The 20,363-nt window shown below is 34.8% G+C and overlaps 1 protein-coding gene across 1 annotated transcript; it reads right to left on the reverse strand.

Moving 5' to 3' along the window:
* Positions 1 to 1,317: 1,317 nt before the first annotated feature.
* On the reverse strand, positions 1,318 to 19,673 carry LOC121375263 (trichohyalin-like). Its single transcript, XM_041502635.1, has 13 exons — positions 19,349 to 19,673; positions 13,483 to 13,630; positions 12,915 to 13,087; positions 11,904 to 12,085; positions 11,397 to 11,494; positions 9,947 to 9,998; positions 9,372 to 9,421; positions 6,750 to 6,842; positions 6,148 to 6,280; positions 5,683 to 5,850; positions 4,558 to 4,838; positions 3,927 to 4,112; positions 1,318 to 3,043 (listed from the first exon to the last, which is right to left on the reverse strand). The coding sequence occupies exons 2-13, from the start codon at positions 13,624 to 13,626 to the stop codon at positions 2,999 to 3,001; spliced, it is 1,605 nt and encodes a 534-aa protein (XP_041358569.1). The 5' UTR covers positions 13,627 to 13,630; positions 19,349 to 19,673; the 3' UTR covers positions 1,318 to 2,998.
* Positions 19,674 to 20,363: the final 690 nt, after the last annotated feature.

A 20,363-nucleotide genomic window follows, 5' to 3' on the forward strand; every position in this document is an offset into this window, starting at 1 on the left:
CTTGATCCGCGGTCGGTCTAGGATCGATCCCCGTCAGTGGACCCATTGGGCTATTTCTCATTCCAGCCAGTGCTCCACAACTGACGTAACAAAGGCTGTGGTATGTACTAACCTGTCTGTGGGATGGTGCATATAAAAGATCCCTTGCTGCTAATCGAAAAGAATAGCCCATGAAGTGGTGACAGCGGGTTTCCTCTCTCAATATCTGTGTAGTCCTTCACCATATGTCCGACTCCATATAACCGTAAATAAAATGTGTTGAGTGCATCGTTAAATAAAACATGTCTTTCTTTCTTTCTGAAAGGGAATTTCTGATAGAAGACTTAACACTTGCATAAAGCTGGAAGGGAGGCAGGTAGGGTGTGGACTGCAATACAATACATTATGTTTGCAATAAAATTTAAAAGGTTAAGAATCGTCATGGGGATAGAGAGATAAGGAGGTTAACAATTACATAAAGCTGGAAGGGAGGAAGGTAGGGTATGGAATGCAATAAAATTTAATAAAAGGTTAATAATCATCATGGGGGTAGGGATGTTAGGTGATTAAATAATATTCAATTTCTGTCCTGGGTAAAAGCCTCAGTACCTGGATGTCTGTCCAGCACAGTGGGTTAGTCAGAGAGAAGTAGTCTGTGTACATTTATTCACCAAGTCTTGAAAACTAGCTTTGGGCAACAGCTTCAATTCCAATGGCCTGATCACAAAACCATTAAGACAGGCTGCCCCATAGAAATTTAAACTTTATACTAAAGCTAAACTGCAGCCCCATCATTACATGATAACTTATAGATGTTTATATATTCCATTTTGTTTCTCAAAAACAGACCAGAAATTTACAACAAATGCTGAAACATACTAGAGCACAGATGGAAATCTGAAGCACAAATAATGCGGTTCTGTGCTTGGTCCCATCTAACTTAGTAACCAAACACCCCTCTCCCAAACACTCTACTGCTCACCAGAATCTCCAAGAGTACTCGGGCACAGACCAAGTCTAGAAATACTGGAGTCCATTCACAGGACTCTAATACCAATGCAAGAGAACTCTCATTTTTAATTTTTACATCATTTTGCCATACACTTGCCACTGGTTACACTATAGGGCTATGAGACATGGAGTAAAAAACAAAAGTTGAATGTGTGGAATGCAATACAATGTCATGATTTAACATCCATGTTCAGCGCTGGAATTAATATTTCTTGGTCTCATTAATATCTAGTATGGCAGGTACTCAGAACTGGGTCGAGTTGGGACTCGTGGAGGACCTACTGCTCACAGTACACCGAGTAAACTTTTTGATAACACTAAATACCATTATTTTCTTATGTTATTTATTGAATAGTAAAAAAGATTTAAACAAAACAATGTAACACAAGAACATGCCCCAGTATCATATTAGAATTATAAAAATATATTAATAAAAATATTAAATGTAGTTATATAAATAAAAGCAATGGACGGACATCTTGTTGATATTATAAAAATATAAATGCTGATCAACAGCAACCAAACCCACGAATATATTAAGATACTGAACTGCAGCAGTTGTTGTGGTACGTATTATCAATTTACCTAAACAACAACCTTGTGCACTCCACATGAACCTTTAAAATTAAACAATACATATGTCACCAGTAACTGTTAATCACAATATAAATTACATAATAAACATGATTTTTGTTTGTTTGCTTTTGAAACATTACCTGTTAATACAAAATAACTCAAATGGGTATTATCAATTTACCTAATCAATAACCTTGTGTACTCCACACAAACTGTTAAAATTAAACAATACACGTCACCAGTAACTGTTAATCACAACATAAATTACATAATAAACATGATTTTTGTTCGTTTGTTTTTTAAACATTAGCCTACCTGTTAATACGAAATAACCCAAATATTTGTCTGATAAATTAAAGCATCAAACATATCACAGATATTAACACGTCTCCATGACAAATAAAAACATCACCAAATGGAGCAAATATGTAGTAACAAATGTCTATAAGTCATCTATTTACATTTACCATAGAGCTCAGACTAACAAAGTACAGTGAAACGTCTCAAAACTGGAATTCCCTCAAACTGGACGTTTTACAGAGTCCCTTATAAAAATCAGTACAGAACCTAACCTCTCAAAACAGGATACCTCTTGAAACCGGACATTTTACTTGTTCCAAGGGTGTCCGGTTTAGGGGTTTCACTGCATTATATTTCTAAAGAAGAATGATCTGTCATTAATAACACAGGTACAAATAATTATATACAAGTAGAGAAAACCCCCTCAAAACCAGATCCTCTGTAAACCTGAATTCTTTCAATACCGGACATTTTTCATGGTCCCATGTTAAAATATCAGTATGGAACAAAATCTAAACGGGATAGTCCTTAAAACCTTACTTTTTACTTGGTCCCATGTGTGTCTGGTTTAGAGGTGTTTCACTGTATAATATATAAACTGACAAGAGTAATAGTTGATAAAAAAAACCCAAAGCAATACCGGACATTTTTCATGGTCCCTTGTTAAATATTAGTACGGAACCTATCTAAACAGGATATTCCTTAAAACCTGACATTTTACTTGGTCCCATGATTGTCTGGTTTAGACGGGTTTCACCGTATAATATATAAACTGACAAGAGTGACAACTGATTAAAAAAAAACTATATCGCCATCACTGATAGCTATAATATTTAGTCATCAGTCAGCCACACAAACTGCATACTGCACTGTAACTGTGATTCATTAAAGTCTCAAAAAGTACTGGATCTAGCTTTCTTAAAGCTTTCTAATGCTTTAACAATGGTTCTGGAATGAGTATGATGTACAGAAAAACTATTTCTTATTGAAGTTACAGTAAAATAAAATGCTAAAAATTTTGTAAATCAGCAAAACAATTTCATGTCTGTATAGATTTTGGTGGTAATATATGAAATGTATTTTTTTTTTTTTTTTCTGAAGACATTCATCATATGAACCAAACCACTTGCAGTTATTTAGTCTGAAGGTCAATGGCTTCTTCGATCATGGTTGTTGCCTGTCAAAAACAAATTTAAAATAAAAATTAGTGGAGTACGATTATACATTATTTTACTATGTTTACAACAGACAAAAATCATGTTTATGAATACACAATATTTAGTTGCAACTATTTTGAATTAGGTCTAACAATAAACAAAATCTCTAAAAAGCACTAATGATGGTGTTAGATGTTTTAACAATGGCTGAGGTGATGTTTCCAAAGCTAGTGTAAATCTCAAATTTAGTTAATTTTTTGGAATTTCATATTGTATGTAGTAAATTAAATTTTACTTAAAATTGTTTTACATCACTGATTTATTAATCATTGACTACTGAATGCCAAACATTTGATAATTTTGACATAGTCTTACATTTTTCCATCAGAAGCAAGAGATCTTTTTACGCACTTTCCAACAGACAGGTCAGCACATACCACAGTCTTTCATGTCCCAGTCGTGGGGTACTGGTCGGGACATAAAAAAACCTAATCAGGGAATGTGTCCACCAAGTTGATTCAATCCTATGACCCAAGCACCTAAGGCGAGCACTCTACCGACTGAGCTTTTTTTTTTTATTAACGACTCCACTAGAGCACATTGATTTATTGGATGTCAAACATTTGGTAATTTTGACATATAGTCACTATATTTTTCCATTAGTAGCAAGAGATCTTTTATAGTCACCATCCCACAGACAGGACAGCACATACCACTGCCTTTGATATACCAGTCGTGGTGCACTGGCTGGAATGAGAAATAGCCCAATGGGTCCACCAAAAGGAATCGATCACAGACTGACTGCAGATCAAGCGAGTGCTTTACCAGTGGGCTACATCCCGCCCCGACTAAGCCAATTTCCACCCTCATTTTTCAGTGATAACAGTAAATACTATGACTCACCCAAACATAAAAGGTGGCTGCTCCGGCCGACACATCCCGCACCTCGTCCAGGTCATACTTTGCCAGCAGCGTCTTGGCTCGCTTCGCTGCGGCTAATGGAATCTTGTCAGCTTCACACTGGATGCAGCATCGCTTCAAACTCTCTTTACCAGTCTTACCAACAAGAGCCTGGACAGCTTTCCAATCCTAAACACAAAACAATTAACAAGAAAGTGAAATAAAGATGTGATTTAGTTTTTTTTATTAAATTATTATTATTTTTATTAGCAATCACCTTTCTTGGGAACAAATATTTAGCAAATATATGAAAACTGACTGGAACATATCGTAGCTTAAAATACTTTGTATTAATTACAGTAACAGACCTCACCATGAAAAAAAAAATGAGGGAAGTATATCTAACTTAGGAGTCATTTAAAATATTACCATATTAAGCACTGATATTTAATCCTTTTGTAATTCTTGTTTTTCTTCTTTTAATTCACAATCTAAGGGGAGCTAAACATTACTCCCCTTGAAGTTATCTCAGGGGAGTGATGGGGAGCCAGTGTCACAGATCCCCTTAAACAATGAGGTCTGATCACACTGCATTAATATTTAATAATTAATTACAGGTCAATCCATTGGTTACCTTAGTTTCTTTCTCTTTATGTCCCAACAAGAGAAAGGTGACTGTCATGACAGTATGGACAATAACTGGTGGATTCTGGTAGCTGCGAATCTCGGCCACGGTCGACTGCTTCAGCTCCAGGATCTCGTGGCGGATACGCTCGAGTCGTTTCAGTCGCACCAGCATCTGGTTCGCCTCCATCACTTCACTCGCCAGCTGTGCCTCAAAGCCATGCTTCTTGACGAACGACAGCGCCTTTTCCAGATCCTGTATCTCTCTCTTAGTCATTGCCTTGTGCAGATCTGCAACATTCAGTACACAAAAAATAAGATCACGAAGTAAATTCAGAGCTAGCTCAGGCACTCGCCAAATTCACCAATTGCGATTTTTGAAAACAATTCGAGAATTTTATTTTAATTTGGAGAAATATTTTCATGTAATTATTGTTATTTTGTTAGGAAATAACTGGGGTTTTACCATTTTTAAAGTAAAATAAATAATTTGGCAAAATGTTCTGCATGCCTATTTTGTTAGTGCTTTACTAAATGACGGATAACAATTTTCAATACCGAAATTCTGGTATTTTGAAATTTGCTTAGTATGGTAAATCGGTATTGACATGATACCGATACCAAACGGTATATACAGTATACCTCTAAACAAAACTGTAAACATGTCTTTTAGTTATCAACTTATGTATATCTGTAATATTTAGTCAACATATCAATTCAGAAGTTAAACTAGCTGTACCTTTGTCTTGTTCGTTCTCTTATGCAATCATGTGACATTTAATAAACAACATATAAGCTCAGAAATTAAATTATGTAACTTGTATAATTCCCTTGAATATTACGATATCCAAATCTGTCACATAGTTAACAAAAAATAACCTAAAAAATTAAACTGTAGTTTGCAAATGAGATCCAGATAGTAATCATGATACAGAACTCTTGGGCCAACGTTTTATAATCTTAAAGTGATTGCTATTCATAACTTATGCATTAACTAATAATATAGGGTTTTGTTTAACAACTTCCTAGAAAAATAAAATAACAAGTTTACAAAACAAAGAAAAGAAAGTCCAAAATCCTAGCACAGCACAATTTGATTTGTAAATAAATGACCAGTTTGTTTTCAGTAACACACCATCACGGGCAGAGAACTCTTTGAGGAGTCGTTCAGCCTTCTCCAAGTCCATGTCCTCATCTCGGATATCAGCCTTCTTGAACTCGGTGATGGAGTACTCCAGCTGGTAGCGGTCACGTGACTTGATAGCTACCTTCAGCTGGTAGCGGATTCGCTGGTTTCTGTACTCTTTAGAAAAAACAAGATATGATATGAATGTAATGAAAATTGTTATTAATTTTCATAATTTTATTCATGCAAACAATAGTCTATTTTGCCTTGACTGCCAATTTTATATAAAATTTTATTAATGTGCATTAAAGAGAGTGGTACAAAAGGATTTCTTTGGAACACTTAAGACTAAAACTCATAACTTTTTTTCTCCCCAAAATATTATTTAGCTGTGAATGGATTATAAAAAAAGACTGTTTGGATGCAAAATTTAAAATTGTACAATTTAAGTTAATGCAAAATTTAAAACAATACCTGTTAATATCTTTTTAACTTTCGATTCCTCCATTTCAATTTCTTGTTTCCTGTATCTGTCTTTCTCAACTTCCTTGCTTTTCTTCAGTCGATCTAAGTGATCCCGCGCCTCTTTCTCTTTCCTTTCAGCTTCCTGTACAAAAACAGACAAGCAATACCATTAACTAGATCTGTACCACACTTGTCTGCAATAAATCAGTACAACTGCACACTATTTAAACTCCACCTTTCATCGAGCAAAACTTTCTATCTCGTCATGCAACATCACTCACTGTCAGTTACTGCATACTTGTAATATGCATGGTCATTGCACAATTTCAATGTTTTTATTAACAGCCAATAGTTGCTTCTGTTGTTGAACTTACGACTATCTGCTGACAATAAAAACATCAAAAGTTTGCAATAACATGCATACCACTCATAGTTAATGCAGTAACTGTAACACAACTAGATATAATCTTGTACCTTAAAATGTAATATCCAGTATGACTTTTTGTAATTGGCAAGGGATTTGGAGGAATGGTAACTATATCACCTGCCAGCTGTAATTTACATTAACACTATTAAAACATAAGTATAAAAAAAACTGAAGAGTTAATTACCTCCTTGATGTTCTCTACATCTTTATATTTTTCTTCATCTTCTTTTCTTTTTCTTTCTTCTTCCTCCTGTAGTTTTCTCAGTCGTTCTTTTTCCTTTAAAAAACCCACAATACACATGTGACACCAAGCATAAATCTGTCATCCATTAGTGTTTTCCCTAGCTTGTTTTAGTATGGTGCAGCACCATGCCTCAATAGTCTAGCACCATCTTGCCTCAAACAACGCCATGCTGCCCTGAGATTAAACAAGCCTTTTTCAGTAATTCATTCTAAAATTGCCTTTATAAAACACCCTAAAAGGTATTATTAATTAATAAAATATGGCTTTTATATCTTTTGCCATTCATTTATTAAAGCAAGCACATAAATTACATTAATGTTTATTTTAATTTTAAAAAAATTGTATTTTAATTAAAACAAGTGCCCCAAAAATGGTGAAAATGCCTCAAAAGTGTTTGGTCTACCATGCCTTGCCTAATTTCTAGGGAAATCACTATCCATGATGAGTAAAACAAAGCTGTAGTAATCCAGGCAGTTATTTTGAAAACATACTATCCATGATGAGTAAAACAAAGCTGTAGTAATCCAGGCAGTTATTTTGAAAACATACTATGCTGATTAATGAGATTTAGCTCTGGAATACCAAGTTTACACTATCCTTTAAGATTTATCTATGTCAACAACAAGAATTTACAATGGTTTAATATACAGCTGGTCTATGTTATAACCACCACATAAAACATTACAAATATAACCGAATCACAAAGTTAATATTGAGTAAAATGGTCCTCAACTTATTTGCAAACATGCACATGATCTCAAAAAGGGGGATATTTTGTTACAAATTCATTTGAATGTAAAACTTTGTATAACAACAAAGATATGATGGAAAAAAATGACCATGTTAATGACAGCTCAGTATATTGTTTATTCAGCAGTTATTAGATCTGTAACATATGGCAACCAGTTACAGAATGTGAGAACTGAAAGAAATTCAACATAAACTTTGTGTATTAAATGTCTGACACATTTTAATGTCAACACTTGGTCCAAAGCGTGAAAGAAGAGGCCTGCTGCCGCCTTAGTCTATTTTTACCAATTGGTGGTAACCAATCTGTTTTAACATTAAGATGTTCATTTTGCTCAACATCACAATAGCACACCATCGGCTATTGGATGTAAAACACTTAGTAATTATGACACACAGTCTTCAGAGCAAACCCAATAAATTTTTTCCATCAGCTGCAAAGAATATTTTATATGCACTTTCTGACAGACAGGACAGCAGCCTTTGATATACCAGTTGTGGGCACTAGCTGGGATTGGGAAAACATCCAATGGATCCACTGAGGTAGTTCAATCCTCTGACCAAGCAGCTCAGGTGAACACCCCACTGATTGAGCTACATCTCACCCCTTTTATAAACACTATATCAGAGACATGGCGGTACATACCACTGATTGAGACTACATCTCACCCCTTTTATAAACACTATATCAGAGACATGGCGGTACACACCACAGATTGAGACTACATCTCACCCCTTTTATAACCACTATATCAGAGACATGGCGGTACACACCACTGATTGAGCTACATCTCACCCCTTTTATAAACACTATATCAGAGACATGATGGTACATCTCACTGATTGTGCTACATCTCACCCCTTTTATAAGCACTATATCAGAGACATGGCGGTACATACCACTGATTGAGCTACATCTCACCCCTTTTATAAGCACTATATCAGAGACATGGCGGTACACACCACTGATTGAGCTACATCTCACCCCTTTTATAAGCACTATATCAGAGACATGACGGTACACACCACAGACTGAACTACATCTCACCCCTTTTATAAGCACTATATCAGAGACATGACGGTACACACCACAGACTGAACTACATCTCACCCCTTTTATAAGCACTACATCAGAGACATGACGGTACACACCACTGATTGAGCTACATCTCACCCCTTTTATAAGCACTATATCAGAGACATGGCGGTACACACCACTGATTAACTACATCTCACCCCTTTTATAAGCACTATATCAGAGACATGGCGGTACATACTACTGATTGAACTACATCTCACCCCTTTTATAAGCACTATATCAGAGACATGACGGTACACGCCAGTCTTTTAAATACCAGTTATGAAGCATTGGTTGGAAATGTAAAACAATCCAGTTGATCAACTAAAGGAGCCACATAAAAGGCAAACACTTTAACACTGAAATACAACATACTACTGGACCAAAACATTAAAGTTTGTTTTGTTTAATGTCACCACTAGAGCACATTGATTAATTAATCATCGGCCATTGGATGTTAAACATTTGGTAATTTTGACATGTAGTCATCAGAACCCTCCTACATTTTTCCATTAGCAGCAAGGGACCCAGACAGGAAAGCACATACCACAGCCTTTAACCAGTTGTGGTACATTGGTTGGAATGAGAAAAACCCATTGCCATCAGTTGAATGGATTGACCGAGGTGGTTCGATCCTGCCACTCAAGCATCCCAGGGAAGCACTCAACCGACTAAACTAAATCCCGTCCTGATACCGGACCAAGGTCTGATATTATAATTATATTTATCCCACAAACCTCTTCCTCTTCCCGTCTGCGTCTTTCTTCTTCCTCTCGCCTCTTCCTCTCTGTAAACAAATTATGTACAACAATCAGTCAAGTGGCTCACAACTGTTTTTATACAAATGTACATTATGCACCCAAAAGAACAAATAATATTATAAACACACAATTTTAATTAATAAAATCAGCTTGAAAATGTTTTGAAATTACTTGGATGCAAAGGAAATTTAAAAAATAGAAAAAACCCTAGATATTGGACCAATATGACATTATAACCGACTACTCCAGACTTCAGTAATGCTTTTATATATGTTATATTTCATATCTGAAAGTTAATTGGCAGGATTCAAATTTATTGCACTGATTTACATGGCATTTGACAAACCATGGACTTGGCCACTGGGACATGGACCTTTCTGACACATTAGAATGTTTATTACCCTATTCAGTTCATACTAGACCGTACAAACAAACTCCTCCTGAAATAGTTAATACTATTTTTCTTACGTTGCTGTCTTTGAATTTCACCCAAAAAACATTTATCCTATAAAAATAAAAGTTATTATTATCAGAATTAATAACTGTTTTACCTTCCTCTTCCAACTCCTTTCTTTTTCTGTCATCATCACTTTTCTTCTTTTCCTTAAATAATAAAATTTATTATGTACATGACAATGAAATATGTAGATCTACGGAAACCATAAAAGTGATATCCGGTGAAAAGTCATATTTTCACTGTATTTTAAAATACAGTGAAAATATAGAAATCATATTTACTTTTTTGTAAAAGTTCATAATTAAATTATCTCCCTTTGTCTCGTTTCTTCGTATTTAAGTTTGATGATTACCAATGTACCTATAAAAAAGGGATATGTAGTGCAATTACGATAAAACATCTAAATCGAATTGAAAACGAAGTTAAATAATGATGACACAATGTACTGTCATTGAGTGTATGTGTAAGAATTTAACAAAGTTTGATTTGTTTTGTTTTTGTGTGGGTTTTTTGAGGATTGCTTTGTCAGGTATGTTTGCACAGCAGTATTATTAAATAAATGTTAATTTAATAATTAAATAAAGATAATTTTTATTCAAATTTCTTTTAAAATGTCTATGGTCAAGTAAATATTTTGGAAAAGTTCCACTGGAAGAAATATATCGTGGCGTGTTTTTGATAGGATAAGCTAAAGATATTGTCAAAAATTAGGAAAGATGTATATAATAAATAGACTATTTCATGGTGGTTTTTTAAATACGATTTTACTCGTGATGTGTGAAAACCATATTTTCACTCATTGTTTTACAATTCGTGAAAATACGGTTTTTACACATCACTCGTTGACATGAAAATCTTATTAAAAAACCCACATGAAACAGCATCTATAAACCATTAACTAAGCCATTGAAGTTTCAAGTAATATGAACTTTACATTACCAAAACCACCTACAATTAAAATCTACAGATTCGTATTTAACATGGTTACATTAATTACTATTTACTATTTTAACAATTTATTTATCAATCTGAATGTATGCACAAAGAATAAAAAGTTGTTAATATATCTTTTAGAATCATCTGCAACCTGATTTAAGAGTTATAAATGCTCATTAGGGGTGGGATGTAATCTAGTGGTAAAGCGCTCACTTGGTGTGCGATTGTTCTGTGATCGATCCCCATCGGTGGGCCCTGCCAATGCCAGACAACTGGTATATAAAGCTGTGGTATGTGCTATCCTCTCTGTGGGATGGTGCACATAAAAAATCCCTTGCTACTAATGGAAAAATGTAGCATGTTTCTTCTCTATGATTATATGTAAAAATTACCAAATGTTTGACATCCAATAGCCGATGATTAATAAATCAATGTTTTCTAGAAGTGTCATTAAACAAACAAACTTTAAATGCTCATTAAATTAATAATATTGGCCTTAATTAATACTACTAGTCAGGCTTCATCAAGTAAATACCACAATAGATTCCATGGTCTTTAATACACCAGAACTTCCACAACGAAGATGGAATAAATCTTAAGAAATGTACCTGTTCTCTCCGCATTTTATCTTCTTCACGCTCTCGTTTTAGTCTTTCTCTCTCTTTCTCAGCTGCTTCCTCCAACTCTCTCTGTCTTCGAAGTCTTTCTGTTGGGAAATCATTTAAACATTTATGTGATAATAAAGTCTGAAGACAAAAAATATATGTATGAATTTAATTTAATAATTATAAATTTAGTAAAAAATGCTTCCAAGAAACATAAAAGATGGCTAGAAGACAGGTTATTTGAAAAATGACAAATCATGAATTTTTTACACAATTTCAAGCACCAGCTACATTCATGATTATGAAAACATTTAATTAAAAAAAAAATGTATAAATTGTATTATCTGATTTAATAAATCCTTTTATAATAATAAAATATGATTTTTTAAAATAATGATTACCATCTAAAATATTGTGACTAGTTTAGTCATATAACAACCAAAATATTTTTGCATAAAACACTAAGGACCAAATTTAAAATAAATTCAAGACCGACAATTCAAATCATACCATCCTTCTCTCTCTCCTCATCCTGTCTTTCCTGCTGAATTGTCATTCTGTCTGGAATATTACAGAGCATCACTTCTATCTCCTGGAATGACACCCGGCCACCAGGAACTGGTCGACTGCGCAGAAACTCCTCCCACTTTCTCTTGGAGAAGTATTTCCCATGTACAGCTTGCGCCAGCCATCTGCAATCAAGGACTAGCATGTTAGACAAGGTTCAACAAATCCACTAGCCCTCCGTCCCAGCTAGTGAAAATTATCAACTGAATTACTTTAATACAGACAAGGTTTTTGCGAGGGCTAGTGACTTTCTCAAACATTTGTCGAACACTGTGTTCATGGAAACGAATCCATAGATACACTGATGTTTCTACATGCATTTTTTCCTCTGGAACTTTTGACATTCCTGAATAAATATGTCCCTTTGCAAACACTGAATAATTTATGTCGTCTGTCAGATTCACCGACGCTTTGACTTTCCTCTTTCCCACCTCATGTTATTATATTGCTAAACTTCTGCCAATATACCCACTTAGCAGTCTTTGTATTAGTTATTTTCACTGAAAGTTATGGTTTGTTTTAATAAACCAGTAAAAATTAGAACAGAGATAACCCTACCCCATTTCTGACTTGCTGACATCGCCAATAAAACTACATTTGTGACAGTAAAACCTCAGATACACGACAGAAAACTAGAAACCAGTACGGTTACCTGTCTAAATAATCACAGGTATTCAAGTTTTATAGTTTAATACTCAATGTAAATCAAACTGGATTTCTGTGACATCTCTAAAAACAGATCAACTGCATTCTAAACATTTATCCTGAAATATACTAAAAAAACCCACATAGTTACTTTAATAGTAAAAAAAAAAGAAGATATATATATATTTAATATAAATTTTAACACTGTAATCACATAAATATTAAAACATTTTTTAATAATATCAACATAATGGGAAAATATTGACATCTTCAGGAGAAGAAATAAAAATGTATTTCCTAAGCAATAACCTGGCCTGTTCCTCTGTAATGGTGTCTTTCTGTTCTCTGTCCAACATGGAGAACTCCCAGCATAGGTTCTGTAGAAGAAAATAACGTCTATCCATTTCCTGAAGCAAATCACACAATTCACTTTCAACACAGGATGACCCTGAATTGCATGTGTAGTTGATGGACGCAAAAACCTGGAAGAAAAGATTTAAACAGCTATAATACACCATCAAAAATAGGGAAGATTTGAAATAAAAATGTCTATATTCATGAGTAATTTTTAAAATTATTTTAGGTAGCCAGTTAACTAAAATAAATAAGCTGTAGTTATTACGTAGCCTGTGCTAGATTGATAAATGTAATGTATATATGATTTTAACTTAAAAGCTGAAGGGCTATCGACAACACTCTAAGGTCATGTGTGTATGTGGTCAAAAAACAAAGTGTAAGTATTATACATGCATACACATTAGCATGTTTTCTCAGAACTAAAACAAGATACATGAAGTGGCTAAATTTAAAGTTAAATGCCCACATAGAAGTAATCCTCCTTTACATGAAAGTAAAATATTAGAGATTATTATATAACCTGCGGAAGGCTGATTCCTCCCATTCTTATATCAGCGTGTAATATCTGTACTTGAATTGGAGAAAGTTCCCCAATTCCTTTTCTGTCATACTGATGAAACACATGGCTCAAGACCTGATGCTTTTCAGTGCCAAGCTCTCCCATGTTTCTGTAATAGAGAAACAAAACATGACATATATATACTGACACACAATGAAAACGCAAAACAGATATTTTTCAATATTTTGTTGTGATTAATGAAAAATATATTTATTGGACTTAAAATAACAATTTATGAGAGGGAGCCATTGATTGGTACTTTTGTCTGGGTTTTAATCCTGGTTTTGTTCTCGTTACACATACAATAGCAGAAACACACAGAATGGTGTGAAATGCATTTACTAAATGCTCAATCATGCTGCATGCAATGCACGTGAAATGCCAGTATGTGGACACATAAAAGTCACATAACGGTGTCATATTCCTCGTCACATTAAGAATGCCACGACTCAGAGAAGAACAAAGGCAGCGAGCGTTGGGCATGGTTCAAGGGGAGACTTCACAAAGCCAAGTTGCTAGGACATTCAGAGTCCATCCATCAACTATTGGATGACTTACTGAATGTCATCAACAGACTGGGAGTGTCCGTGATCGACCTCGACCTGGTCAACGTCCTGTTATGACCCCACGCCAAGATCAGCAGATTTGACGACACCACCTCCGTGATCGGTTCAGAACTGCGACAATGACAGCAAGCAACATGATAGGACGTCATGGAAGGCCTATCCATCCGATGACGGTCATCCGTCGACTCAGAACGGCTGGACTCAGATGCAGACGCCCGTACAATGGTAACATCATGACATCGTGCTGCGAGACTACAGTTTGCTCTCCAGAATGGTAATCATCCACCATATCCTCTCATAAATTGTTTTTTTAAGTCCAATAAATATATTTTTCATTAATCACAACAAAATATTGAAAAATAATCTGTTTTGCGTTTTCATTGTGTGTCAGTATACATGTAGGTACAGAATTTGAAATAGTCATTTTCAGGTTCTCAGTTCAAAACAAAGAATCAATGTGAATAAATATGGAGTTATTATTGACTGGGGATTGTTTTTAAAATATCCTTCAGTGTATTAGCAACGAAACTTCATGCCAGGTACCAATCTGAGAAATTAAAGACCAAAATTATCATATGATCAAGCAATGTTTTTAGTAGCTATACTTTTTTTTACCAGAAAACATATTTGATTGGAAGGAATGAAGGAAATGTTTTGTTTAATGACGCACTCAACACATTTTATTTACGGTTATATGGTGTCAGACATATGGTTAAGGACCATACAGATATATAGAGAGGAAACCCACTGTTGCCACTTCATGGGCTACTCTTTTTGATTAGCAGCAAGGGATCTTTTATATGCACCATCCAACAGATAGGATAGTACATACCACAGCCTTTGTTACACCAGTCATGGAGCACTGGCTGAAACGAGAAATAGCCCAATGGGGCCACCGACAGGGATCAATCCTAAATCAACTGTGCATCAGGCGAGCGTTTTACCACTGGGCTACATCCCGTCCCCCCCACCCCCCCCCCATATTTGACTGTGTCAAAAAGACAATAATATTTAATACTGAAAATGCTTGGTAACCAGATAATTATGATGTTTAATGGCATCCTATTTTAAAATATACTGTATATGAAAACATATTATTTTATTGACCCGTTTATAAGTCAACCCATGAAAAACTTATAAATATTGAAGTATGTCTTATTTTCAGCACATGAGAACAATAGTGTACGATATTTGAACAAAAGAAAATAATTTTTGGGTGAAAAAAATTGACTTATAGGCAAAGATATACAGTACATTGGTTATCAAACATAAAGATTGGGAGAGAGAAGGATTATCAAACTCTATATATATATTTTTAATTCCAGTAATATTAAGTAGGTAAGACCTAAAAGTCACTAAACTTGGCCAAAGTTTTAAAATAAAATAAATAAAAGATATTCTACCAATATGTAAGGTAATGGGAACTTGCAGGTATGTGGTGTAATAGACAAATGTTGATAAGTACTGGAATGTTGAGGTGGAAACAAATGTAATTGACCTCAAAAGACAAGAAAGGAGGAAGGGATAAATAATATTAAATAATATAATTAATAAAATAAAATAAATTAATATTTTTATTATTCTTTTTACATATTTTTATATAAAAAAAATTTTGTATTTAATATTATTTTTAACAAGTTCCGACATGTTTTGAGATTTGGGCCCATTTGTATAAACTTTTTAAAGTTGAGACTCAAGTCTGGAACAATGAATGCCTTGAGATTTCAACATCATGGTATTTACAGTTTGACACCCAATAGCAGATGTATTTTTCGTGCTGGGGTGTCGTTAAACATTCATTCCTTCATTCATGGCATTTACACTGCATACAAATTGCATGCAATGCCATTAAAGATTTGAATCTCAGCTGTATACTAAGATTTTGTAAACATGGACCCCAATAAAAGAAAAACAGATACCAAATTAGCTCAGAAATAATAATAATAATAATTTAATAGTGAAATTTTAAAGGTGAAATAACCTAACCATATTGAGTCCCATATGTAAGGAATGGAACATTTTGTCGAAATGTTGTAATGGAAGTGAAATCATGTTAAAAAAACAAAAAATGGAGTAAATGGGTAAAGATGATTGCAGAAAAAGGCTAATTAATCATATTTTCGTAAATACCGTATGATCGGGATTGTGTTTTTAGAAAATACATTCGATACATTACCGTGCAAAACAAGAATGCATTGGTTTTTTAAAATAAGATTTTTATCAGAAAAAACATGGTGAATTCGCATATGCATTGAGACAAAAAAAATTATATATAAATCTAATCAGTTGATTCATAAATACATGAACAGTATAAATGTGCTTTGTTATGTATTTAATTTTACACAAGGAATCTGACAATATTTTTATCTCATCGACCGACTTCCATTTTCGTAAGTACTTAATATTTTAAAATACAATATTTACACCTCGGACATACAATTATAACATTACATTCAGGTCCATCCCGTGTCCTAAATGAAGGCCGGCGATTCTGCAGAAATAATCAAAGACCATACATGTGCTAGAATATCTGGAAGTAAGATTAAATAATCATCGCCGTATAGTTACTTTGTCAATTACTAAAATTAATACAATGAACAATGTTTATACTTATAGTCCATCCTTTCCTCCTACCATAATTTCTTTTGTAAATGGGCCTGATTTCAGTTTGGTTTCACGTTAAGAAAAAAGTAAACAAAACAAACTATTTTTATGTGCAATTTAGAAATCAATCGGCTCAGAAATAATTAACTTTTAGTAAATTCCTAGTATGAAAACAAAAGCATTCCCTGTGGGAAGGGCTATGTATATAAACTGTAGAGTCTTGTTATTTTTGTCAGATGCACATTGCAAATTACATAGCGATTCCAGACTATTTTTCACTGTTATAATACACTGTAACACTAATAATGAAGGTGTGTCCACTACAAAATAATATTATATACAGGTATACAGCACCGTTCAACAATTATGTAATGCTTTAAAGTCGATCTGAACCACATTGTTAACAATTACAACAAATTATTCTTCTATTTTTAATTATCAATATATTTTCCTCACATTTTGCCAAGACAGAAATCGTAGAAAAACCCTCACAATGTATCAACTTCACCGAGATTTTCTAGGACAAAAAGCATGTAATTGTTTATAATGGAATATTCTTCAAGAGGGGTGGAGCCTCTCCAGTAGGTGACGTAATTAATGTGACATCATCACTATTGCATTATATCATAATCAATACATGTCATGACGCCCCCCCTTCCATCCCGCCATTCAATAATTACGTAACGCTCTAAAGTCCAAATCACATTGTTAACAATGATAAATTACTCACTTACCTTTAATTACTGTTAGATGTCACCCACATTTTTCCCAGACATAAGAGGGGTGGAAGCCTCTGATCAACGTGACATAAGTAATATGTTGTCACGACAATTGCTTTAATTCGATGAAACTAGTCATGTGCGTATGTTATAACTGTCGTATATTGACTATAGTATATACAACAATACAGCGTACACGGATGACTTGTTCCATCAAGTAGTATTAACTAATCACCCTTATACCAGGAATCAAATGCCCATGGGCATACACACACATATTTATACAGTGACTTGTGCTCGGTTTTAGGTTTCACCTAGTTAATATTAATTATAAAAAGAATTTAAAACTAAATTATTTAATTTAAAAGGAACAGGGGAGAAAGGAAGGAAGGAAATGGTTTATTTAACGACACACTCAACACATTTTATTTACAGTTATATGGCATCAGACATATGGTTAAGGACCACACAGATATTGAGGGAGGAAACCAGCCGTCGCCACTTCATGAGCTACTCTTTTCGATTAGCAGCAAAGGATCTTTTATATGCACCATACCACAGACAGGATAGCACATAACATGGCCTTTGATATACCAGTCGTATGGGCCCACTGACGGGGATCGATCCCAAATCGACCGTGCATCAAGTGAGCGCTTTACAACTGGGCTATGTCCCGCCCCCGAAAAGAGGAGAAAAGCATAAATATTAATATTACTTGAAGTATGATAAATGACATAATAAATCTCCGAGTCTCTTGTCATGGGGTTTGTTTGGGGAATTTTAGTGTTGTTTTATAAAAAAGGGAATTATGAAATATTCAATTTTTTATGAGTGAGTTAAGTTCAATTTTGCTTTCTTTGCTTGTTTAACCTAATTTTTACAAAAATTTCTATGAATGTGACAGATATTTGCTTCACTTTACCAGGCCAATAGTCAACAATGTCAGAAATCTTCAAATGTACATACTTTTGCCCATAATCAACACAACCACCAAAACAGGTCCCTCACCGAAACAAGGCAGTGGACGATAATTGCTCAATTTCACATACATTGTCATTGACTATTTTGAGGGGACTAGGGATGAAACAATATACTCAAATATTCAGTCCACCGAACAGCGATCTGTATTGTAGTTGCATTCGTATTCGTCACTAGCTAAACCGAATACACAAATAAATATATGTAATGCTAACTGTACAATTTATGTTTCTAATTCACACTAACCAAAACATAATACCGATTTGATTGTTTTGATAATGTCTGGTCCGATTTTGTAGTAGATCAAGCACATAGACCAATCCTTTTTTTTTTATTCAACCCACTGGACTTGTACCCTACCAGGGCTCGAACTTAACGACGGCACAAACGGTAAATTGCCATTGTTGAGATATAAATTGCTGTAGGCAGGAAGCATCACCAATGGCACTTTTGTGCCATTGGTAAAGCTCCTCATCAATGGCAAAATGTATACACTAGGAACCTAATTCACTACTCTCTCGCAACATTGTAGTGCAATGCAAAAAGACTTGCAAAGAGGATGCTTTGTTGTGTAGCAGAACCTAAGATAGCTTTGTGAATTATGCCCCTGGTGTACATTATCTGTCAGTATTTAATATTTGCACATTTGAAATGTCTTCATACAGCAAAATAACATTTCAGTCAAGTTTATTTGCTGCAGAAGTCACTTTAAAAAAAGAATTACCATAGGCAAGATTAAAATTGTGGTATTTTTGACCATGGCAATTCTTTTTCAAATTCTTATGTTCAAGCCCTGCCCTACAACACCTTTTCCTTTTAAAAAATATTGTTCTTCCTTTCTGCAAAACCATTTCACTTTTGTATTCATCACCTCATATTCGTGATATGTATCGTATTCCTTACCATGATAGGTATGTGGGAATCGGCCCCAGGCATCGCATATATGCTTAGGTCAAATACCTGGTTTCTGGGTTAATCGCAGTGCAGCGGGCAGTGGAAATGCTGTACTTTCAAGTGTGTTTTTTGGGCGCAAGGTTGAAAATCTACACTTATACTGATGACGTAGTTTACATTTTCAGCAGTTGCCTCGTCTTCGATTTATTTCCATAGGATTCCTAGAAGTTTCACAAATCATCTGTTAAAATTTCGGTATACATAACCAATAAAAAATGCCTCCGATTTACCGAAAGGCGAGTAAAAGTAAAGTTTGTTTTATTTAACGACGCCACTAGAGCACATTGATTTTTTATCTTATCATCGGCTATTGGACGTCAAACATATGGTCATTTTGACACTGTTTGGAAGAGGAAACCCGCTGTCGCCACATAGGCTACTCTTTTTTCGACAGGCAGCAAGGGATCTTTTATTTGCGCTTCCCACAGGCAGGATAGCACAAACCATGGCCTTTGTTGAACCAGTTATGGATCACTGGTCGGTGCAAGTGGTTTACACCTACCCATTGAGCCTTGCGGAGCACTCACTCAGGGTTTGGAGTCGGTATCTGGATTAAAAATCCCATGCCTCGACTGGGATCCGAACCCAGTACCTACCAGCCTGTAGACCGATGGCCTGCCACGACGCCACCGAGGCCGGTCGAAAGGCGAATAAAGACTCTTTTCAAACTTATATAGACCTGTAGTATGTGTTCTTTTCTACCTTTATGTGGATTTTCAAGACAATCCTACATACAGCCACTGATTTATACCAGCAGCAGGATCCGGTGTCCAAGCCGTTGATGGGCTGTTTTGTCAACAAAACTTCGATAATCAACCTAAAATAATGATGGTTAATCTCATTGGAATTCTTCAAATTGTAATCAGAATAGTTTATTAACAAGCAAAGATGACTTTGATATGCATTTCATTGAAATTTGGGATTTAATAATACTGATGGTTAATGATTTTGTCTGGCATGTTTTGTTCTAAAAGTGTGCACGCGACTGGAAATTAGGTCACGTGACCCAAATGCTGCCACA

Source organism: Gigantopelta aegis, chromosome 6, assembly GCF_016097555.1.
Source record: "Gigantopelta aegis isolate Gae_Host chromosome 6, Gae_host_genome, whole genome shotgun sequence".
In the NCBI taxonomy this organism is placed as follows: domain Eukaryota; kingdom Metazoa; phylum Mollusca; class Gastropoda; order Neomphalida; family Peltospiridae; genus Gigantopelta; species Gigantopelta aegis.